Source organism: Xyrauchen texanus, chromosome 19, assembly GCF_025860055.1.
Source record: "Xyrauchen texanus isolate HMW12.3.18 chromosome 19, RBS_HiC_50CHRs, whole genome shotgun sequence".
Taxonomy (NCBI): domain Eukaryota; kingdom Metazoa; phylum Chordata; class Actinopteri; order Cypriniformes; family Catostomidae; genus Xyrauchen; species Xyrauchen texanus.
The window spans coordinates 29409337-29434780 of NC_068294.1; the positions used below are offsets into that span (position 1 = coordinate 29409337).

The following is a 25444-nucleotide window of genomic DNA, read 5'->3' on the forward strand; positions in this document are numbered from 1 at the left end:
TGAGATCCTTACAATGGAAGTGAATGGGGACAATAAAAGCGAACGTGATCAATTTTTTTAAGGGTTTAAAAAGTGTGAGGATTATAATTTTATAATAAAAAGCACTTGTATTAATTCTTATGTTAAAACTTGACTATTATTTGAGCTTTAAAGTTGTTTAAATTGTAATTTTTCAGTCGTTTTATGGTTTTTGGGGTTTGTTAACATTACATCGTCATGATAACAAAGTTGTATAATTGGCTATAACTTTACACAGAAAAGGTTTGTAAGTGGTTTTATCACACTAAAATTATGTTTAAACACATCCTTTATGTCTTGTTGTTCTACATTTAAAAAAGTGAGTATTTTAATTTAAAATAAAATTGGCCCCCATTTACTTCCATTGTAATTGCCTCACTGGAACCTTGATTTTTGCTTTATTTTTTATTTTTAAAGAAAATGAGGAATGAGTCTAAATTAATTAAATTAACATAATGCCACAATTGCTTTCGATTGTACTTAACTTGTACTGAACCCGGAACATTCCTTTAAGTCTTAATTTAAGTCATTATTCACTGAAAATCTTACCTGACAGCCATGGGAACCATGCACTTTTACTATATAAAAAGAACTGCTTAGACATTCTGCTATAAATATCTCCTTTTGTGTTCCATGAAAAAAAAAAAATATTTAAAGGTTTGGAGCATAATGACGGTGAGTAAATGATGACAGAAGTTTTATTTTTGGGTGAACTTTTCCTTTAAGATTTTACCATACTGTATTATAGATCTAGACTTCTGTACAGTATGTACTGCCAAATGTGTAACATATTAACTCTTCAATTTGGATTAAATTAATCTTCTACATGTGAGGTATTCACGTAAAATAAGATATCTGTGAGCATTTTCCACACTAATTTCCTGTCATTGCTTTGTTACAGAGTTCCTGTGTAATCTTGCCAGTGAACTGAAAACAAGGCTGTTTTTCTACTTCCCATGTATCTTACTTAACCACAAATGGAATTACACAGAGCCACTCAATAGCACATATTCAGAGGCTGATCCAATATGGAGTGATGGTTGGCGTAGTGGGCTAAAGCACTGAACTGGTAAGCAGAATGTTGTTGGTTCGAGCCCCACAGCCACCACCATTGTGTCCTTGAGCAAGACACTTAACTCCAGGTTGCTCCGGGGGGATTGTCCCTGTAATAAGGGCACAGTAAGCTGCTTTGGATAAAAGCGTCAGCCAAATGCATAAATGTAAAAAAGTATACTCCCACTCTTGAATGATCAATGCAACATTTAGCTTCCATGTTGTGTGCATCCTCTTACTGTTGCAAAGCAAGTGCCAATACAGTTAAAGATGTGTCCATGCCAGCTTCGAGGTTTGTCTTCTGTTATTTTTCATTAAGGATATAATCTGGCAGTGGTTTATTGAATGGAAATTGGAAATAGCTTAAAAATTACACTAGTCTTACAGGATAAACAATCTTTACAAATTAAAGTAATCTCCAAAAGAGCTGTGCTGTAAATACAAATATAATAACATATACTAACAAATAATTACAACAATTATTCTTGGTCCTCTGATTTGATTTGACAAGGGGGTGTTCCAACAGTGCTGATTTTTCTTAAAACGGCAACAAAACTTGTTGTTTGCAGGCTATCAGTTGCCCATGACATGCAACAACTGATTCTGCTTTGACTTCCTTTGTATCTATTTTCAAGTTTATTTAATTAAAGAGATAGTTTAAAATTGTCATTATATCGTCTACTGGTACCTCATTTTGTTCCAAACCCATATTACAAGATTTTCTCTCAAAAAGAGATGTTAGGTAGAATGTTAGTGACTGACAAACCCAGTCACCATTCACTTGCATTGCTTGGGAATGAGCAGTTTCAACATTCTTCAAATGTTCTCTTCTTATACTGCATGAAGAAAGACAAAGAAAATGATGAAAGACTTTTCATTTTTGTATGATCTACAACTTTAAGTCTGTAAGTTTCTCAAATGCATCATGCAGATAAAACTGAGCAATGCCCCAAAGTATATTCAGATAGGGTTCATAAGTCTTGGTATTTCTTGCTAAATAACTCTGAACACAGGCTAATTCCCACAACCTCTCTTTTACATAATGACCGAAACTGATGGAAGTTTCTTTACACTATAAGATGAAGTGTAAATTATAAGGAAAGTGCTAATAGCCTTCCCCCTTTTTATTTCCTTTGAGAATCACCCTGCACACGTTTGCTCCCTAATGCTATTAGAACTACCACCTATTTCTCAAAAGAGTCAAGAACTGTTCAATAAACATGCCACATTACTGAAGTTATGAAGTAAAGTTGTCTTGTACTGGGAATATATGGGATATTTTGGGGGTTTGAATCAATAATGTCTGTAACACCTGAGCAAGAGTTAAAAAATCATGATGGATGTAAATGGGAAGAACATTTATATTCTGTGACAATATGAAATTGAGAGTTATCTAATGTTACCAGCTACCTAAACCAACAAGAAGCAGATGGCGGACTGTCCGCAAGTGTAAGAAGCTTCTAGACTAAGATCCTATTCATATACTCACAAGACTTAAACACAAAATTTTGATAATCACAACCACACTAACTAAAGTTCAAAGGATTTTCTTGAAAACAAACAGACAAATACACATAGTTAATTAATTAAATAATTCATTAATTCAGAAATGCATAGGGCTATTATGACTATGGCTTGAGATATCTGAGGGTGAAAATTAGATCTTAAATCTCAGCAGACCAACATGACTCCAAATGCATATTCTTTGAAAACAATAATAATAATAAAAAGCGTTTTAGAGTCATCTCCATGCCATTGATTGTGCATTATATGACCACAATCAATCACTTTTTCCCCCTGTAACTATATTGGACATCCCAACTAACAATGGGATTCTCAGACCGTTCAAAGAACGTTCCTAGAACGTTAGGAGTTTGTTCCACCCTAAAAATAACCAAATGGGAACCGTACAACAATGTTTGGGGAACGTTCTATTTACTGGGATGTGCTCATATAAACAGGATCCCTCATAAATGTCATGACCAGAGTCAAAAATGTACCAAGCAGACACACCTCATACACATGGAAATTCGCGGTTTCATGTGTGATTCTGAATGACATCACAAATGGACTTGCTTCAGAGGAGCAGTAATGAGCCAGCATCAGTGAGGCATCAGAGAGCGCGAAACCATTGACAGATCGAGACTGCGTGTGTTCTCTCCGGCTGATATGGAGTTTTGAGACGGCATTGTTTATGGGAAATAGTCTGAGATGTGATACGCGAGACAAGTGTGTGGGCTGCGTGTTAGTTTACAAAACTGAGTGGGAGACGGATATTCTTTTGCGGCGATGGTAAGTACGACTAAAGCCACTTTCCCCTCCTCAAATAATAATAAAGGCAGAGCTGTTTATTATTTTCTTTCTTATTCATCTTTTTTATACAACTGTATTATAGGCTGCTGCGAGAATGAACAATGTGCATATCTCTATTTCGTTTTTCGTAAATTATAATTTACATGTAAACACTAGCTGTGACCTCACAATTAGGACTAGATGTAAAATAATGAGTTTAATTGGTTTGTAAATCCAGGTTGATTTACTTAAAACTTTAAGGCAGCTATTAAACTTAAGCTTTTAAGTTGAAGTGGATGGGAATTTTTACAGCGGTTTAACAAGTTTTTCCTTTTAAAAACTTAATCATAATCATAACAATCATAATTGTCTGAGTGCTTACAGTAACAATAATGCAGGAACGTTTTCTTAATTTTATGTTTAAATAGCTAATAATTTGCTTTTCATGATATTAAATTCACTTTAATATTTATTTTATTCTTTTTCAGTCGGCTCTGTAATTACCTGTGTCACAATGGGCAAATTGTGGACTAACCATCTCCTAGTGCTGTTTCTGTGGCGTTCAATAGGTGCCCAGCAAGTGGAAGATGCAGTGCCCTTTCAGTTTAGGCATTCACTTTACAATGTGATTATATATGAAAATTCAGCACCAAAAACATTTGTTGAAAGCCCCTCTAAAATGGGCATTTCTATGATGAATAATTCTTGGGATATTTGGTATGCGATAGAATATGGGGAGTGTGAGAATTTATTCAAAGCTGAGAAGTATATTTTGGGTAATTTCTGTTTCCTGCGAATAAGGACCAAAGGAGTGAACTCTGCCACACTTAATAGGGAAGTAAAAGACCATTATCTACTAACTGTAAATGCTATTGAAAGACACACAGGTGCTGAGGCGCAAACCCAAGTGAAAGTACATGTGCTGGACAAAAATGATCTCAGACCTCTTTTCTCACCAATTGCATATTCTTTTTTTGTACCTGAAAACTCAGCCATCAAAACAAGCATTGGCAGAGTCTATGCCACAGACGCTGATACAGGCACCAATGGAGAGTATTATTTTAGTTTCAAAGAGTGGACTGACATGTTCTCCATTCATCCAACCAGTGGGGTCATAACTCTGACAGGCAAGCTGGATTACTCAGAGGTGGATCTTTATGAGATTGATGTGTTGGCTATGGACAGAGGCCTGAAGCTCTATGGAAGCAGCAGCAGCAGTAGCACAGCAAAGCTAAAGGTGCACGTACTGCAGGCCAATGAACATGTACCTGTAATCACAGCTGTCCCTTTAACTCCATGGAACACAACCAAGGATCGCACATATGCTTTTGTGACTGTGGAGGACTACGATGAAGGGCTAAACGGTGAGATCGCCTCTTTGCGCATCGTAGCTGGAGATCCGCTCCAGCAGTTTAAGGCCATCAGAACAGGCCCTGGGAGCAAAGAATACAAGATCAAGGCCATCAAGGAAGTGGAATGGGAGGGATACAGTTTTGGATACAACCTTACCTTGCAGGCTAAGGATAAGGGAAATCCTCCCAAGTATTCCTCAGCGATAATTGTCAGAGTGAGATCGCCAAGTGAATACACGGAGACACCCAAATTTGAGAAGCACATCTACAAAGTCACACTTAGTGAGTTTGCTCCACCTCACTCCCCTATTGTCATGGTCAGAGCTGTACCAAAACACCCAAAGAGCAAATATATGTTACAGTATAAGATGAAACAACACAATAATCCATTCGTTATTAACCCAAACACAGGGCTTATTACAACTTATGCACCTATAAAAGCCGAACGTGTCAGCCAGTACGAATTTGAGGTTGTTACGAGTGATAAAAGAGCTGCAACAAAAGTGATTGTCAATGTAAGTGACATGAAAAACAATGCGCCAAAGTTTCAACAGTCTAATTATAAAGTCAGTGTCAATGAACATGTGCCAATAGGGACTAGCATCATAACTGTAAGTGCTACCGATAATGATGAAGGAGAAAATGGCTATGTGACTTACAGTATTGTCAATGCAAACAAACAACCATTTGCGGTTGATTACTTCACCGGTGTTGTAAGCACTGCTGAAGATTTAGATTATGAGACAATGCCCAGTAAATTCTCTCTAAGGGTTCGAGCCTCAGACTGGGGCTCACCCTTCCGCCGCGAGGCAGAGTGTATTGTTTCAATAATGCTCACCAACCTAAATGAAAATAAGCCAGTGTTTGAGAATATCTACTGTGATGTTACCGTGCCAAGATCTCTTGGAGTCGGTGAGCAAATAATAGTGGTGTCTGCCATTGACGCTGATATTGGTGTAGTGCAGTACAGAATTGACAGTGGTAATAACATGAATCTCTTTGAATTGGATTCCTGCTTTGGGGTGCTGACACTTAAAAAGTCGTTGAAGCATGGCGATGCAGCAAAACAGTCTTTTTACAACCTACAAGTAACTGCCAGTGATGGAGAAAAGTCAAGTACTCCTATGTTATTAAATCTAACAGTTGTCAGTGATTTAAAACATGTCCGCACAAAATGTGTAGAGACTGGCGTTTTGAGATCCTTAGCAGGGTTGTTGCTTTTTGGCTCCAAACTACACAGTCAAAAAGAACCAGACGATGAATTCGCAGACTTCCATTCTGTTAACTGCAATACTCCAAGGTTTATTGAGTCCACTCCAACTGTAATAGAAGTTAAAGAGAACCTTCCCGTTGGGACAAGCATAGCACTCCTCGGGGCAGCTGATTCAGACTATGGCTTTGATGGAAAATTACTTTTTGTGATCTCAGGGGGAGATTTTGATAGTTGCTTTACAATTGAATCTGACACTGGGTAGCTTAAACTTTACGAACCACTTGATAGAGAAATAACAGACCACTACACTCTAAACATTACAGTTTATGACCTTGGATTGCCACAGAAGTCCTCTTCTCACATGTTAGACATTAACATTTTGGATGTCAATGACAACAGCCCAGAGTTCTTACAGCAGGAGTATTCAGTAGACATAACTGAAGACACTGCTGTAGGAACAGACATCATTCAGCTTGAAGCTAAAGATAGAGATTTGGGGGTCAATGGAATAGTTAAGTACTCACTTCTAACCAAAACAGACACATTTTCCCTAAATGAAATAACAGGGATTGTAACTGTTAAGAGTCCTCTAGACAGAGAAGCCAACCCGTCATTTGTTTTGAAAGTTGCTGCTTATGATAAAGCAACTGTGGAGTCTAAAATGGTATCAACTGTGTTATTGCACATTAATTTGGAGGATGTGAATGACAATGTCCCTACATTTATACCCCAACAATACCATGTTCGACTGAGGGAGGACACTCCAGTGGGCACCTTAGTGCTCTGGCTAGAAGCTAATGATCCTGACCTTGGCCTGTCTGGACAAGTAAGATACAGTCTAATAGATGGTGAAGATGGAAGCTTTCAGGTGGACAAAGTGTCTGGAGCTTTGTACCTCTCTCAAACTCTTGATTTTGAGACAAGACAAGTATACAATCTGACAGCAAAGGTCAAAGACAGGGGCAAGCCAAACTCTTTATCCTCATCCTGCTTTATTCAAGTGGAGATTGTGGATGTTAATGAGAACTTGTACCGCCCTTCCTTTCCATTCTTTGTGGACTGGGGAGCTGTTAGTGAAGATGCCCCTGTTGGTTCCTCTGTTATGAAAGTTACTGCTCATGATGAAGATATTGGCAGGGATGGAGAGATCCGCTATTCCATACGAGATGGTTCAGGCCTTGGAGTGTTCACAACTGATGAAGAGAGCGGTAAGTTAACTGATTATCTTTTTTGTTTTTATTGCCATTTTCCTATACTTCCTTAATTATTATTTGATCTCAGTCATAAGACAGCGTTAAAGGGTTCTTTTACCCCCAAACTAAAATGATATCATCATTTACTATCCCTCATATTGTTCCAAACCCATATAACTTTCTTTATTCCATGGAACACAAACTGAGATGTTAGGAAAAATGACTTACTCACCATTCACTTTCATTGGATCCCTTTTCCATACATGGTCATTTGTTGCACTGGGAAATTTCCCAGTGGGCCGGTCGAGTATTGGGCAGGTCAATCACTCTGTGATGTCCATGCTGTGCAAGGAAAACACCAAATACTCCAAAAGTATGGCGAAACGCTGTTACCAGATGAAACCTGGTAGTTCAAGAGACAAGCGGGACCAGCCCTCCCAAGCAGGGCATCCACTGGCTGCAGCACAACTGCCTCACAGCTGCAGCCGAACTGACCCAGTCTGGCCCTCCCGCGCAAAGCATCCACTGGCCGCAGTGCGAGAGCCGAGTGCTGACGAACCTGCTCTGTGCTCGCACCCGTGTCCTGTGGTAAACGCAGCATGAGGTATGAACCTTAAAACCTTAAAGGCTCTGTGCACAGCTCTTTGAAACCAGATAAAACACCCCGACTTTCTAATCAGGAAAACATTGTGTCATTCAATGATAATTACATTCTGATTAATCCACACATCACTATTCTAATTGCATTGCAGTTAGTAACACTAACTGTAGAAATTGTGTTTTGGCAGAAATATTGTAGCCTATATATTTGAAATATGTTTCACTATAATTATATGAAATATTGTATATTAGGTGAAAATAAGTCACTTTTATGGCAGTTGATTTTTATATATTGTTTTTCATAATTTTCCATTCCATTGTTTGTTTTTGTTTTTAAAGCATAATTACATTTGGTAATAAGGAGCATGGTTTTACATGTGATCACCATGTTCTTACTAATACCTCAGTTAAACTCTGGATACTAAGAAATGTGGTACATTTTCACAAGGACAAAGGAGAATTTAACAAGAGCTTTAAAGCCTGGACCCCTGTGAATTAAGGAAGAAGCTATGAGTTTTTCTTCATCTGTAAATATGTTCAGTTCTAATAAAAAGTTAATTCAATAATTAAGATTCTGGTGCAAGAAATATCAGTTAAAAAGTCCTACTGTCATAGCCTTACATACAGTAGTTTACTGTTTACAGATTTTGTTGTTGTTAATATCAGTACATTCACTTTTGCCTCCCAACTGAGTGCTTCACATTCAAATGTTAATTTCTATGAGACAGAAAATGTGCAGTATTAATACTGATAAATGCATTTTCAATTCAATAATAATATACAGTATGTATAATATTATAACACATGGGCAGGTTTGGCTGAATAGTTCCATGGCCGATTTTTTGTCCCAGTCCAGCCCTAATGGTGACTAAGGCTAACATTCTTCATTTTGTGTAAAGAAATTCATAAAAATTATTCTGTCATATTATTATAATAATTGAGAGACTACATTAAATATATTTATATCGAAATGGTGACCAGTTACATGACCTAAGATGTGTTCTTTCCCTTATACATTTGAACCAAAAAAGTAAATGGACACATTATGCATTAGCTAAAAGTTAGTACATTATACAGTATATATGACAATGATTACATTTTATTATTCGCACCATAGTGCTATCTTAAAGGAGAGTGAGAAAATAAAAGGGAGAGAGAGAGAGGGAGAAACAAAGAGTGATATGCAGGATACTTTCATCACGAGGAGAAAGCTTATCAAGTTTTACTAAAGTGGTAGATGCCACACTACTACCTTAGATGAAAGCCCACAGCATGAAAAAAGACACTGCAGAGATACAGAGGAACAAAAAGAGCTGCCTCATCTTCCCTATGTATAAACACACACACACAAACACACTCTCACACACACACACACACACACACACACACACACACACACACACACACACACACACACACACAGACGCACACATACTTATTCACTCGATATTTTAAATACTATGTCTACCCTTCTCAATCTTTTATGCAAATGAGTATGTTTTTAATTCTCAGTTCTCAGCTGGATAATATGTTTTGCGACAGTTGATTACAATTTTAATTTCAGAAGAATATTAATAGCATTGTGCCAGTCTGTCCCTGTTACAACTTTGTATGGGTCATTTTTGCTCTATCCTAATCTTGATTTATAAATGTACCATTCAAAGCACTCAGTACCATGTAACAAGGTTTTATGGAAGCACCGCTGATGTTGTCTTAAGTCTAAATTTTGTATTTGTGCTTAACATTTAGTGCAACATGTTCCTTCTTGTATTTGTCATAGGCATTATAAGAACACAAGAGATTCTGGACCGTGAAACCACAAGTCATTACTGGCTGACCATCTATGCCACAGATCAGGGAATTGTGCCGTTTTCCTCAATTGTGGAAGTCTATATCGAGGTTCAGGATGTCAATGATAATGTGCCACTGACAACAGAGCCTGTTTACTTTCCTTCTGTGTTTGAGAACTCTCCCAAAGATGTCTCTGTCACCCAGATCCAAGCATTTGACCTTGACTCCAAATCAAGCGTTAATATCGCTTATAAAATTACCAGCGGGAATCCACAGGGATTTTTTACCATAAACTCTCAGACAGGTACGTTCACCTGATACTATGATACTATGGTATGGCGATTTTGAGTTTGTTGAGCAAAATGAGGATCATTCAAAAACAAAAAGGATTATAAGAGTTAATATAGTTGTTTAATAAATAATAGGTAGTATTTACAGTACTATTACACATTTATGTATATAATTATAAGAACTATAGTAATTACTAGGTACTAACTCTAACACTAACCTTAACCCATATTAAGTACATGTAGTTACCTAATATTACTCAGTACTTTCTTGGGTAAGTACTCTGTAAGTATACTGAATGTACATGTAATAAAGTGTAACCAAATAATATTTTAAACATTTGAGGATCCTGCACTTATATACTGTATACCCACCAATAAAACTAAGCTTTTTTAAAGGGATAGTGGACAAATAAAATTCTGTCATCATTTACTCACCCTCATGTTGTTTCAAAGGTCTTTTTTTCTTCTGTGGGACACAAAAGGAGATGTTAGGCAGAATGATAGCATCAGTTACCATTCACTTTCATATCATCTTTTTCCATAGTGTTTGGTGACTGAGGTAACGCTCTGCCTGACATATCGTTTTGTGTTCCACAGAAGAAAGAAAGTCATAGAGGTTTGGAACTATGTGAGGGTGAGTAAATTATGACAGAATTGTCATTCTTGGTTGAACTATCCCAATTAATCCCAGAATATTAAATTCATATTCTAAAACATTTGAGTACTGTCCATGGCTGTATGAGTAAACAAACTTGTGTTGATCATACTTTTACGTTTATGATGGTGAACATGTTAATGTGAACATATTGTATATCCTGAACATGTAATATGTTAGAGTTTGTCCATATGTAGGCATAATTGAAATTCACACCACCTGGTTAATTATATTCACTGAGCAGCACAACTAATGAATGCAGCTAATTAATTTGACACAGCAATTGATTTCTCGTCTGCCAAATTACTGAACCTGACACACTCAGTTCTTCAGCTCAAAGTCTGAATATTGCAGGTTAAAGCATTTTTCAAAGTGTTTCCCTGACAAAATCAATTAAATCAACTGAACTTAGTTGGTACATTTAGTACTGATTGATTTTAATTTTTATAAAAATTACTACAGCCAGGTCTCCTCAGCAACCAAATTGGCCCGGTTGCTAGGGAGGGTAGATTCACATGGGGTAACATCCTCATAGTCGCGATTAGTAGTTCTTGCTCTCAATGGGACACGTGGTAAGTTGTGCGTAGATCGTGGAGAGTAGCATGAGCCTCCACATGCTGGGAATCTCCGCGGTGCCATGCACAACGAGCCATGTGATAAGATGAGGAGGACACTGAGACTTGTCCTCCACTGACCCGGATTGAGGCATGTAACCACCCCACCATGAGGGTCTACTAAGTAGTGGGAATTGGGCATTCCAAATTGGGAGAAATTCGAGTGGAATTTGTGACCATTCACACAGCATGTACAGGAATAGCGAGTATAGTGTGCACTCCAAAATGTGACTCAATTCTTTTGAATACACGAAGTAATGCAACATATCTTCTTGGTTACTATCGTAACCTCCGTTCCCTGATGGTGGGAACGAGACGTTGTGTCGAAGAAGCAACACTAGGGGTCTCTCTTGAGAGCCTCGCGCATCTCTGAACTTGAGAAACGGGCAATGAAAAATTGGCCGACAGAATGCACGTCCCGCCACCGGACATACGGGTATAAAGGGAGGGAAATGAGTCTGTCCATTCAAGTTTTTGCCCTGAGGAGCCGAGAATGAGGTTCGGCCATAACAGTGGCTCGGTTCAGCGTCGTGGCTGGGAGGACACAATCTCTGTCACGATCTCTGCACGCAGGGTGTTGGCGTCTTCACCATGCACTGAGGTAAAGCGGATGCCGCCGAAAGGGGGCGGGGGCCTGGCGAACTGGATCACATAGCCGAGTCGGATTGTCCTGCCAAACAAGCAAGACGGGTTGGGAAGTGAAAGCCACGCGTCCAAGCTCCGTGCGAGGGGCACTAAGGGGATGATCGTTGAACTAAGGAGGCAATGTGGCGTCGGGAGTCAAAAGCCATGTCCCAACAGTCCCATGTAGGCGTCCTCTGGACTCATAAGAACCGACCGGCCGGGGGACGGCAGGGACTGTTGAGGTGTGGCACCGGGATGCCGTGAGAATGGCATTTGCGGGCCAGGTAACCCAGAGAAAGAGGAAATTGCTCTTTTATTGAGAATGTGGGTACCGCAGCCCGAAAGGGGTGTGGCAAAGAAAACAAACTGAACTGAGGATTCTCCTCCCAGCCCTCCACCGGGGGACATAGTGGTCAGCTTACCAGCTCTGGAGCAAACGTCTCGATCTCTAAATCATCCGTCTCAGGAACGTTTGGAAGCCTTCTGGGTCCTGGAGGATGTTCGAGAGATGGGGGGCGTGCGCTTCCTGCGGGGCGTTCGCCGCTGGGGCTGAGAGGTGGGCCCAGGTTGAGGCGGAGCTGTGCGTTTTCTGGAAGCCACAGGTGGACGTCCTCGGTGAGCAGACGGAGCACGGCCCGTGCTAGTGCGCGTTGGGGCATGATGTGAGAAATGGCCTCCGTCTGTTTCTTCACTGCTGAGAACTGATGGGTGAAGTCTTCGACGGTGTCGCCGAAGAGACCGAAGCGTGCCTTGTCCACGTCCCGCAGCCTCAGACTGGGCGTGCTGACCCGAGGGTGGCAGCCTAATCGAGTCTTACGCGTTAGACGCCGGAACACTCTCTGATGCATCGAGCTCATCATCCAGCTCAGGGGCTCAAGTGGATAAGCAGGCTGGCCGTGAGGCTGTCACCCCGAGCCCAGACAGAAGTCAACGAGCATGTCGGGGAGCGGGTGGTTCGTGGGATGTACCCAGCGAAACCGAGCCCGCTACCTACCCCAAAACGCCTCCATCGCCAGCCGGGTCATCCTCAGATGAAGTGAACAGTCTCGTGAATGCAGCTCACTGATCACACAACCACTCAGCTCCGAAGGAAAAATCTGAATGGACAGACTCATTTCCCTCCCTTTTATACCCATATGTCCGAGGGAAGGACATGCAAATTCTGTCTGCTAATTTTACATTGGCCTTTTCTCAAGTTCAGAGATGCACGAGGCTCTCAAGAGAGACCCCTAGTGTCGCTTCTTCGACACAATGTCGAAGTGAGCGACAGACGGGGAAAGGAATACCTCTCTAAGGAGATTTCAAAATGTATAATCTAGGTAACATTCATCTATCAACAAGAACATTTTAATGTTTCTTTTTTGTTAGTGATTTACCCTGCCTCAGGTGAACAGCTTGAAACTTTTTATTATTGTTTTTTTGTTTCTTCAGTCAGCGGTAGAAATAAACTGTACAGCACAATTTGTCATGCCATGCACAGGTTTGGTGACAACAACATCACGAAAACTGGACAGAGAAAAGCAAGCAGAGCACATTCTTGAAGTAAGCTGCATTACATCCCTTATTAACAAGAGATATTGATGTTTAAATTTTACATTTAATGCTGGACTTCAAGCATGTTCCATCATACTTTGTTTACTTGGTATTTTTCTCAACCACTCATGGATGAGGTCTGTTTTTCACAAACAGATTACTGTCTCGGATGATGGCATTCCGCCCAAGTCTACCGTGGTTTGTGTGATAGTCAAAGTGTTGGATGTAAATGATAACAGTCCTCAGTTCCTGGAGAAGATATTTAAAATCAAACTGGTGGAACGACCAGAGGCAGTCCAATGGGAGCCAATTTATCGTGTGATTGCTTTTGACAGAGATGAGAGGCCCTCCTCTGATATTTCATATAGTATAGAAGAGGGTGAAGAGCACAGGAAATTCTTCATTGAGCCCAAAACAGGGTTTGTGTTCTCCAAAGAAGCTATTTCAGCGGGCCAGTATCATATTCTTAGAGTACGTTTATTTTATTACCATTCTTTAAATGGTGTTGATGAAACCACTGGAGGTGAATTCTAAAGTTAGACACTGTGTGTCAGCAATTGCTAGTACAGAAAAGTGTCATTCTTATTATGTGTGTTTTGAGCCAGTTGTATTTTGAATGCAGCTTCAACAAAATACACTGGTGGCCAAAAGTTTGGAATAATGTACAGATTTTGCTGTTTCGGAAGGAAAGTGATACTTTAATCATCACCATTTGAAAAAAGTCATTTTTTTATCAAATCTAACAAGCCTCATTTCCAGCAGCCATTTCCAGTACTCCATCACCTTATCCTCGAGTAATCATGTTAAATTGCTAATTTGGTACTAGAAAATCACTTATTATATCAAACGCTGCTGAAAGCTATTTGGTTCATTAAATGAAGCTTAACATTGTCTTTGTGTTTGTTTTTGAGTTGCCACAGTATGCAATGCCTGGCATGTCTTAAGGTCAATATTAGGTCAGAAATTGCAAAAAAGAAACAGCTTTCTTGAGGAACTCAATGGTCAATCATTGTTTTGAGGAATGAATGCGATACAATGCTTGAAATTGCCAAAAAACAGAATATTTCATACAAAAATGTACACTACAGTCTTTAAAGACAAAGGACAACTGGCTCCAACAAGGACAGAAAGAGATGTGGAAGGCCCAGATGTTCAACTAAACAAAATAATAAGTACATCAGATCTGCAAAGCTGCCATTGCTGCATGTGGAGTATTTTTTGACGAGATCTCTTTGAAGTAGTTTAAGAAGTTCTGAACAATTTAAAAAATATATTTTTATAGTGATTTTTCACGTTATTAATGTCCTGCCTATACATTTCGTATCAACTGAATGCCACTTTGGTGAATAAAATTAACAATTTCTTTCTATAATTTTTTTCTATAATGTACAGATTTAAAAAATCTGTACATTATTCCAAATATTTCGCCGCCAATGTATATAGTATAAATTTTAATTTTTAAATCTCTCATCATTTACTCACCCACATGCCATCCCAGATGTGTATGACTGTCTTTCTTCTGCTGAACAAAAATGTAGATTTTTAGAAGAATATCTCAGCTCTGTTGTTCCTTTCAATGCAAATCTAAAGAAATCTAAAGGTCCAAAAAGCAGACCAAAACAGCATTAAAGAAATCCACACATCTCCAGTGATTCAATTAATATCTTCTAATAGATTTTATAAGTGTGGGTGAGAAACAGATCAATATTTAAGTCCTTTTTTTTTCTCCCCTTTTCTCCCCAAATTGGAATCCCCAATTCCCAATGCGCTCTAAGTCCTTGTGATGGCATAGTGACTCGCCTCAATCCATTTGGCAGAGGATGAACCTCAGTTGCCTCCGCGTCTGAGGCTATCAATCCGCGCATCTTATCACGTGTCTTGTTGACATAGTGCGCGTGGCGGCTTTGCGCTATTCTCCATGGCATCCATGCTCAACTCACCACTTGCCCCATAGCGACCACAAGGAGGTTACACAATGTGACCCTACCCTCCCTAGCAACCAGGCCAGTTTGGTTGCTCAGCACACCCTGAATTCGAACTCGCAACTCCAGGGGTGGTTGTCAGCATCTTTACTCACTGAGCTACCCAGGCATTCTATTTAAGTCCTTTTTTACTATAAATCCTTACTTTCCACTTTTGAAAGTGAAATTGGAGATTTATAGTAAAAAAGGAATTAAATGTTAATCTGTTTCTTACCTACACCTATTAAATCGCTTTTGAAGTTAAGGATTTAACCACTGGAGTATTATGGATTACTTTTTACTGCTTTTATCTGCTTTTCAGATTTCTGGCCACCATTCACTTGTAGTGAAATGACCAACAGAACTAAGATATTATTCTAATTGGCATGAGGGTAAAAATGTTAATGATGAGATCATTTTCATTTTATGTTGAACAATCCTTTTAAGTAAAAAATGTAGGCTAAGTAATGAATGTATTTGTCTAAAAACACTTGGTGTTGCAGAAGTCAACTATTCACATGTTTACATTTATTTATTGCACCTTCTGCTGGCCATTAGCTTACATTTCCGTTTTCATCTGCCCACCCTCATGTCGCTCAAATGATTGATTTCTGAATGATTTAAAAAGGCTAGTACACCATGTCAAAGAAAAGCTCACACTGTTCTCTTGCAGATTAAAGCATCAGACAATGGACAGCCTTCGAAGTCGTCATTCTGTCGGATTCCAAAGCCTAATCTGCCTAAACAACCACTGCTGTTTGAGGAGATTCTGCACTCATTCTCTGTGATGGAGAGCGATCCTGTGGCCCATATGGTGGGAGTCATCAGCACACAGCCTCTTGACTCTCCTGTATGGTTTACAATCAGAGGTAAAGATCTAAAGCTAGTGGGTCATGACCCAGAAATGTGTCACAGGCCTGTTCTGATAGGGTTGCAGAGAAAACGCTTCCCATATCTTTTGTTCTTGAAACCCGAGGCTGTGCGTCCAATTAAACACACTGTATTTTGAATATTTACCTGCCACTTGGTGATTAGGCTAATACCATTACAATATTTAACACAATGTAGATACATGTATTAGTCTGGTAAATAAAAATAAATAAATAAAACAAATTCAGCCTATTTAATATACTATATTGGGCTGATGCAGTTCATGGTGATTTAAAAAAAATAAAAAAATTGTTTTAAGGACATTTCTGTTTATTTTTGTACAACTATTTTGTTTCTGTGTTTGGACATTATGTACAAACCAATTTAACCATCAGTTTACACCATTATCGGCATTAAAGAAGGAATGGCTAATATACACCATATATAATCATCTAATCATTCTAGATGCTTCAGCTCTTCAATCAAAACTCCAGTTGATCTTCAATAACCCGATCTTGATTTTGACCTAATCAGTTTTCACTTAACTGAAATCTCTTTTTCCCCATCTATTCTTCGTCTCGACTGCTTTCTTTCCTTTTGCTTGCTTTGTCTACAAGGAGACACACATGCTAAAGAGATGTTTCACATCCTACAGATGGCTTGTGATCTGAACTGTACAGCAGGTATCTGCGGCTAAATAGAAAAATCACCTCATATTTTCAAGCAGTGAATTCTTATAATAATATAACTATTATTTTCAATCGTAGAGTGCTCTCAATCTGTATTCTGTGCAAGATTTATGGCAAATTATTATTTATTTTTTCACTCATGCTTTCTACTGGAAAAGCTGATGCAAATGTTGATGCAAAAATTTCTTCTGTTAGTGAAAATTTAATTTGTGGTTGCTGTCCATGTTGGTACTAACAGGTGGGAATCCTGATAGCCAGTTTGATGTTGAGAGGGCTAGTGGCACAATCATCATTGCCGGAGCTCTAGATGCTGAATGGCAGTCAAATTACAACCTCACCGTTGAAGCAACAGATGGAACAAGATCCATCAGCACTCAGGTGTTTTTTCTTAATGCCACTTACCTAGAAATTGCCCATGCATTTATAAAATTGGACCGCTTGAATAATAGATGGAGAGATGAGGAAAATGAAATACATCTTTGCATTGACAAAGACTGTATACACGTGGATCTGTATTGTGACAAGAAAATTGTTTTGTTCCTTAGATGCTTGGTATTGCATATCCATTACGTCATCTCTTAAATTACAAAGAACATTTAAAATGAAAATGATTACATGCCATACAATGGTTGCCAGGTTCAAATTTGTCTGAATGTGAATGTATCATCTGGCTTTTTTATGTGTTTTTTCTAAGGTTCAGTATTTTAACCATCGGATCACATAACTTTTAAGAGGGGAAAAAAGCATTTGAGTTTTAATGTTATCCCTTTCAATCTTTTGTCTTTTAACACTATTATTCCATATGGATCAGGTTCAATCTCAATCAAACGTCTTCTATTTCTTGTAAAAAACATAATAACTCAACTTTTAGGAATGTGCCCTGGCACCTGCATACTGCGATATTATTGCACACACAGCTGGTGTCAGGTGTCAGGCTCTCTGCTGTCTTTCTGATGCCTTTGTCCTTTTGTCAAGGTGTGAACATACCTCTCCTTGGGCGATACCTGCATGTATCAGCCAAGCCAGTCAGCCTTATCAGGTCACAGTGCGAGACTCATCCATTAGTTTGGACAGACCCAAAGGAAAAGAGTGACGTGAAAGGGAATAATGTTTTAAAAGAAAGCTGTGTTTCTCCTGTGGCAGAGAGCATGCCCTCTGGGAGACTGCACCCAGTATGTTTTGACGTATCATAATGGGCTCCTTACTTATGGGCTGTTTCTTGGTCTGTGTATCATGAAGATACCCGTAAATATATGTAAATTTGTGTCTTGGGTCAAAAAATACTTACTAGGTATTCTTTCACAATGTCCTAACCAGGCATAACACACAATCCAAAGACAATTGTGTTGCTCAGAGGTTGCTCGTTCATAGTTAAGGAGACTTAATCTGCCCTGCAAAAGCAAAGCGTAGAAACTACAAATCGACCAAAATTGGGTCTCTTATATTAAGATCTGTTCTGTGACAGACGAGTTTGGCTCAACTATGCTCAGATTCAGAGAAAAGAGAGAGAGAGAGAGAGAGAGTATTTTATAATCCACATGTGGCCGCCAACTCAAAACACTTGTATTCACAATGTTATTGCTAGCATAGTACCTGTATGTTGGATTGTAGGGCAGATTTAGAACAGTATTATAGCACAAAAACCTTACATCTCAATTAGGGATATCTCACCTGCGTTCTACTCTATTCGTGGCACTGCATCTAGCTTTTTTTTAGCACAAGTACACGTTAGGTGGGAATGACCTCTAGTGTTGGGTGTAATCCAATTACAAAGTAATTTGTTACTGTAATCTAATTACTTTTAGTCCAAAAGTAGTGTAATGCATTACATTTAAAATTCTTATAATCAGATAATTTCATTATTTTAAGTACATTATAAAGTTTTGCTTATTTCTAATATATTACTTATTAATAATACATTAATTATGGCTCCGTAACGAGTCACTGTGAAGGTGAAATGTGAGATGCTGAGTGTACTGTATGACTTGTTTGTAACAATGAACCAGAAAGAAATATATACATTATTTTGAATATCTTGAGCAGAAATGTGTTTTAGAAAGTAACGTAAAAGTAAAATAATCAGTAATCTGATTACTTTTACATAATTTACGTAATGAATAAAGTAATCTGATTAAAATTTTTAAGTAATTTACCCAACACTAAAGGCCCCTTAGGTGAGTACATTTGATTACTCCTTTAGCTTCAATGCTGCGTGCGCAATACAAATTTAGCATTTTGTAATGCTCTGCCACTGCTCGTTGTAAAAAGCACTGTGTTACTGGAAAACCTACACTTTTGTGAAAATAGCTGAGCTACTGTCTTGCTTCAGAACATTTTTGTAAGTTAGTTGTGTCATTACTTGCTCCTTAACACTAGTCAAGCTGGATATTGGACCAATTTCACTGTTGGTGGGGTTACCCAGCGCAATGCCAAAACTAAAGCTTAATTTGTAATTTGGTTGAATCATCTACTAAAAATGTCCTGTTGGTCATCACTTGTTGCAGTCAATTCTGATTGATTAGGACTAAAACTCAATCAAATTTTAAAAGGTTTTAATGCTCATTAAACCTTTGAATTTAATTCAAACTATTACTTGAGTAAAAATGGATCTCCCAAGAGCATGAGTCGAATGTAATTTATATCCACTAAAATTATGGATTTTAAAGGAACCTGGACAAACACTACAATTCTGAAGTACCAGCTTGAGAGTAGATCTACGGAAAACATGACTTTAGAATTAAAAAATGTTTTCACCAAGTACAAAATGTAGATTATAAGGAATTTTACTTAGTGAAGTAAATAATATTCATAATCTTCATTTAGAAGCACCTGGATTTATCTATGGTTACTATAGTTAATTTCACATGTGTGCATTCTTTGTTAAACAGGTCACAATTCAAGTTATTGACACAAATGAACATCGACCTCAGTTTGGCCAAAACCAATACGAGATAAGCATTCCAGAGGAGACCGTTCCTGGGATGAAGATACTGGAAATAAATGCAACAGACAGAGATGAAAATAATAAATTGTCCTACACACTGTTGAGCAGCACAGACCTTTATAATCTGAAGAAGTTTCATCTTGACCCTGGGACAGGCTTTTTGTACACCACAGAAGAACTAGACCATGAAACTATGCACAGACATATCCTCACTGTAATGGTAAGGCCATAGATAATAAATCTTCTATATAAGTAATGGGAAACCAAAGCAATATAACTGACTTAAGGATAAGTCTAAAATAATTATTTCTGATCAAAATCTAATTTTAAAACATGTCTCAGGTTGCTTTTTAAAAGTAAAATGTAAATGCTTAGAACCTGTCTATATGTAATTGGTAGAAAGTTCCTGATGTTTGGAACATAATGCATCTTCTCCTGATCTTTTATTGTTTACATAACAATATAATATTCAGAGTTGCAATAAAATATTACTTCAGTGCAAGCAACATCACATAATTAATTAACTGCTGGTTTTAATGTCATATCATTCCAGGTTAGGGACCAAGGTTTCCCTGTAAAGAGTAATGTTGTGAGAGTGATTATCAATGTGGAAGACAATAATGACAACGCACCATGGTTCACCAGCACTGAGTACAGGGCTCGTGCGTTGGAGACCGCTGCTGTTGGTTCATCTGTGTTACAGGTCACCACTCTGGACAAAGACAAAGGCCTAAATGCTGAAATCCACTACAGCATAGATTCAGGTACTGCACAGTCTATTAACACTGTAACATCATTGGAAAAGTATCATTGTTAATAGAAAACTTTAGAAGAGATCCAAAGAGAAAAATATTACACAAAATAGCAGGCATTCATTGGTGTACTTGAATATTATTTTGAATAATTATGTCTCAGACACTTAATTAAAAAATTTAATAATCAAAGTTCCCAGATAGTGGTCAAAGACAACTAATGTATATTTATGTAGATGATTTGTTTAAAAAAGCAAACCAAACAATAAAAGAGTGACATTTTTGTACATTAAAAATATTTGTAAATAAAGCTCATTTGTAAAAATCAAAACAAATGGAAATGCAAAATAACATAGAATGGTACAAGGCCACATGGTGTATATTATTCTCATAAAGATTGTTGCCACAACTGTGTAATGACTGCATAGGCCTCTTTTTTTTTTTCTTCAGATTTGCTTTGTGTGATTAGAAGATAATTGTGAAAATAATTTAATCTCAATTTCTTATTGTATCTTTTCCTTCTCTCTAATGTTATAGGAAATCATGGAAATTATTTCAGCATTGATCTTTCTTCTGGCATCATAATAGTTGCAAGGGAACTTGAGCGTGAAAACAAAAACCAATATGAGCTGGTAGTAAAAGCGTCAGATAAAGGAGAACCTCCACTCAGTGTGGTAACAGCTGTCCAGATCACAGTTTCCATCTCAGATAATAGAAAGCCAAAATTCCCCTTCAATTCAATATCAGCTGAGGTCAGTGAATCTGTCCCTATTGGGAGTTTTGTAACTCTAGTCTCTGCCTTCAGCCAGTCAACCGTCTTCTATCAAATCAAAGAGGGAAATGTGAATGGTGCATTTCATATCAATCCAAACACTGGTGCTGTTGTCACAAGAAAAAAGCTGGACTTTGAAAGACTTTCGTCTTATGAACTGATTGTACAAGGAACAGACATGGCTGAAATGTCAAGCAGTGTGACAGTAAACATTCAATTAAAGGATGAAAATGACAATGCACCTGTTTTCACTCATCCGGAATTCACTGGCTTTATCAGCGAGTCAGCCGCTGTCGGTAGTGTGGTTCTGACCTCTCAGAATGCTCCACTTTTAGTTTGTGCAACAGATGCTGATAGGCACACAAATGCCAGACTTGTCTATGAGATCATTGAGCCATTCGCTCATAACTATTTTTCCATGGATTCTGGGACAGGAGCTATTCAAAGTGTCAGCATCCTAGATTATGAGCAGAGAAATGTGTTTAACTTCAGAGTACAAGTCCATGACACTGGCATGCCACGTTTATTCTCAAAAAACACTGCCAATGTTACTATCCATGTCAGTAATGCCAATGACTGTGCTCCAAAGTTCAGTCAGGTTTCATATGAGACAGCAGTCTTCCTTCCAACCTACAAAGGGGTGAGAGTGTTAACAGTAAAGGCGTCAGATGATGACTCGTTGCCAGACACAAAACTATGCTTTGCACTTGTAGATGGCAACATAGGAAACAAATTCCTGATTGATCCAATTTCAGGTGATATTTTTGTGCAAAATGCTACACAACTTCGCAGTAGGTACAGGCTGATAGTCAAAGTTTATGATGGAAGATTTAATGGCTCTGCTACTGTCAAAGTCACTGTTAAAGATAAAAAAGAGGACAATCTGAGGTTCACCCAGGAAATGTTCACTGCCTATGTGCAGGAAAGCTCATCAGAGAGGAAAACCCTGGCAATCCTCTCTGTAGTTGGCAATATAATCAATGAACCTTTGTTTTTCTCTATTCTCAACCCTAATAGCAGATTTGAAATAGGACGCACATCTGGAGTGCTTTTCTCCACAGGTATCCCATTTGACCGTGAAGAGCAGGATTTGTTTGATATCTTTGAGGAGGTTTCAAAAGAGTCAAAGTTGAATGGAACTGCCCACGTGCTTGTGAGAGTGCATGTTGAAGACATAAATGATAATGCTCCTTTGTTTATAGACCAGCCCTACAGTGCTGTTCTACAGATCGATAAAACAGTAGGTTCGGTTTTCAGAAAGGTGACTGCCATGGACAAAGATAATGGCAAAAATGCAGAGGTTACATACTATTTAAAAGGGCATGATAAATATTTACAGGTAAGCCCCTCTGGGGAAATATACATTAAAAGACCTCTTGAGCCAGAAAGCATTGGCAGGTTTGTCCTCAACATTACTGCGCAAGATGGTGGTGACCCACCTCTGTTCTCAAATGCAGAGGTTTTTATTTCAGTGGTGAACAGAGCCACACCAGTGTTTGAAAGACCTTTGTATAAGATTGAAATCCCAGAGAATGTGCAAATACATACTTCCATACTGCAGGTTGTGGCCAAGTCTGCAGGACCTCGTACAATGTACAGCATTTGTGGGGGAAACCCTTTCAGTCAGTTCTCTATTGGCTTCAATTCAGGACTCATCAAAGTCATCCAGCCATTGGATTATGAGGCTCATCCTGCATATCGATTGAGCATCCAGGCCACAGACTCTCTAACCGGGGCCAACTCTGATGTTTTTGTAGATATCATATTGGAAGATGTCAATGACAACGCACCCAAATTTGAAGCAAGATCATATAACATTAGCATCTCTGAATCTGTTGTAATTGAAACTTCTGTTTTAGAAGTGGTAGCAATGGATTCTGACACAGGAAGCAATGCGATAGTGTTTTATCATTTGTATGAAAAGGGTGGAACTGTCTCGGATCACTTCAGAATAGATGGGGAAAGTGGAGTCATTAGGACTGAAAGGCTATTAGACCACGAATCCCAATCACGGCATGAACTGATTGTAAAAGCAGTTGACGGAGGACCATTTCAAATGACTGCTGAGGCCCAAGTGATAATATATGTTACTGACCTTAACGACAATCCACCTGTATTTACACAACAGCTTTATAATGCTACCATACATGAGATTTCTCTTCAAGGACAGTTTGTGACTTGTGTTAAAGCATATGATGCTGACAACTCTGGTTCCAGTCAACTTGTGTATTCAATTCTGGATGGAAATGACAACAACATCTTTGCCATTGATGCGGCAAGTGGGGAAATTGTTATTGCAAACATTAACCGACAGTCTCTTGAGCCCTTCTATAGCTTAATTTTGTCAGTTACCGATGGTGTTTTCAGAGGTACTGCGGAGGCAAACATCTATGTAATGGGTGAGAATAACCATAGCCCATCATTTACACAAGATGAATATCTTGTAGAACTTGCAGAAAACTCTCCAGTTGGTACAGTGGTTATACAAGTAGGAGCCATTGACGAGGACCTGGGGATGTATGGTCATTTGACATTCTTTATTGTAAATGATATTGCTAGAGATAAATTTACCATTAATGCAGATGGGCAGATTCACACTGTTGAGAGGTTTGACAGAGAAAACTCAAGAGAGAAAACAATGTACATCAATTTAATGGCTAAAGATGGTGGTGGTAAATTGGGCTTTTGCACTATTGTTGTAATTCTCTCTGATGTGAATGATAATTCACCCAAGTTCACACTTTTAGAATATAAAGCTACTGTTCCAGGAGACGCACCCAAAAGCACAACAGTGATCAAAATATCTGCAATAGATGAAGACGAGGGCAGTAATGCTGATATAATTTATAGTATCGACTCCGATATAGGGCACTTTGAAATACACCCCCTAAGTGGTGTGATTGTCACAAAGGAAAGTCTAATTGGTCTGGAAACTGACCCGTATTCCTTCTTTGTGAAGGCTAAAGATTCTGGAAGCCCACCAAAGCAATCTATTATTCCAGTTTTAATTAGAATACTTCCTCCTGGAACGCTAATCCCAAAGTTTGCTGAACCATTAATTGGGCTGGAAATTTCAGAAGACCTGCCTGTTGGAAAAGAGACTGATATCTTCCAAGCCAAGGATGAGCAGTCTGTAGTCTATAGTCTTGTCGCGGGGAACACCCCAGAGAGCATTAAAGATGATGTCTTTGCCATTGACAGCAACACTGGAAAGCTTAGACTCACAAAACGACTTGATTATGAAGCTACCAAAAGTTATCAGCTCACCTTACAGGTTCAACACATTGAAGAAGGCATGGAAATAGTCTCAACAATGGATGTGAGTATTAGTCTTAAGGATGTCAATGACAACAGCCCTCAATTTGAGTCATTCACTTACCAGTCTTGTATTGTTGAGAACCTACTAAAAGGAACTTCTGTAGTACAGCTCATGGCCACTGATTTGGATTCTTGGCTGAACGGTCAGGTCTCTTATAGTCTGCTTGAAAACCAGGAGAACCCTGAAGTACTGGAGATGTTTGCAGTGGACAGTGAAACAGGCTGGATAACCACTCTCAAAGAGATAGACAGAGAAAAGAGAGACAGATACAGAATCACAGCAGTGGCCACGGACAGAGCCCAGAGGCTACAGATGACAGGCACTACTGTCGTGGAAATGACAGTTATGGACACAAATGACAACCCTACATTATTTACTGAAGCAGAATTTAAAGGCACTGTGAGAGAAGATGAATCCACACCAGGCACAGTTGTCACCATTCTAAGCTCCACTGACTTTGACAGTGAGGAGGTCAACAGGAGGTTCAGCTGCTTTATCACAGGTACTGTACACTGTCAAAGCAACACTGTGTGTGATAGTATTAAACAGATAGTTTCCCAAAAAATAAAAATGTATTATTGTACTCAACCTCATTTTGTTCTAAATCTTTATGATTTATTATTTTTCATTCTTTCTGTGGAACACATAAAGACATGTTTTAAATAATGTTAATGAACTTGGATGTGACCAGTGGCTATCAAGCTCCATAAAAGTAACCCATACCATTTAATTTCTTTTTTATTTGGATTGCCCAAAGCTACAAGTCAGTGTGGTGGCGTAGTGACTCGCCTTTACCCGGGTGGCAGAGGACAAATCTCAGTTGCCTCCATATCTGAGACTGTCAATCCACACATCTTATCAAGTGGCTTGTTGAGCGCATTACCGCGGAGACATAGCGCGTGTGGAGGC

At 38.7% G+C, this 25444-nt stretch overlaps 1 protein-coding gene across 1 annotated transcript in view; it reads left to right on the plus strand.

The window, feature by feature from the left end:
- The first annotated feature begins 3877 nt into the window (after positions 1 to 3877).
- The window catches only part of LOC127659798 (protocadherin Fat 1-like), a 47006-nt gene continuing 25439 nt past the window's right edge, over positions 3878 to 25444 (plus strand). Inside the window, 10 exon segments of the mRNA XM_052149753.1 lie at positions 3878 to 7136; positions 9502 to 9816; positions 13176 to 13237; positions 13385 to 13699; positions 15863 to 16058; positions 16677 to 16742; positions 16987 to 17126; positions 19637 to 19912; positions 20246 to 20456; positions 20982 to 25037. Of these exon segments, the coding sequence (XP_052005713.1) occupies positions 3878 to 7136; positions 9502 to 9816; positions 13176 to 13237; positions 13385 to 13699; positions 15863 to 16058; positions 16677 to 16742; positions 16987 to 17126; positions 19637 to 19912; positions 20246 to 20456; positions 20982 to 25037 (8896 nt within the window).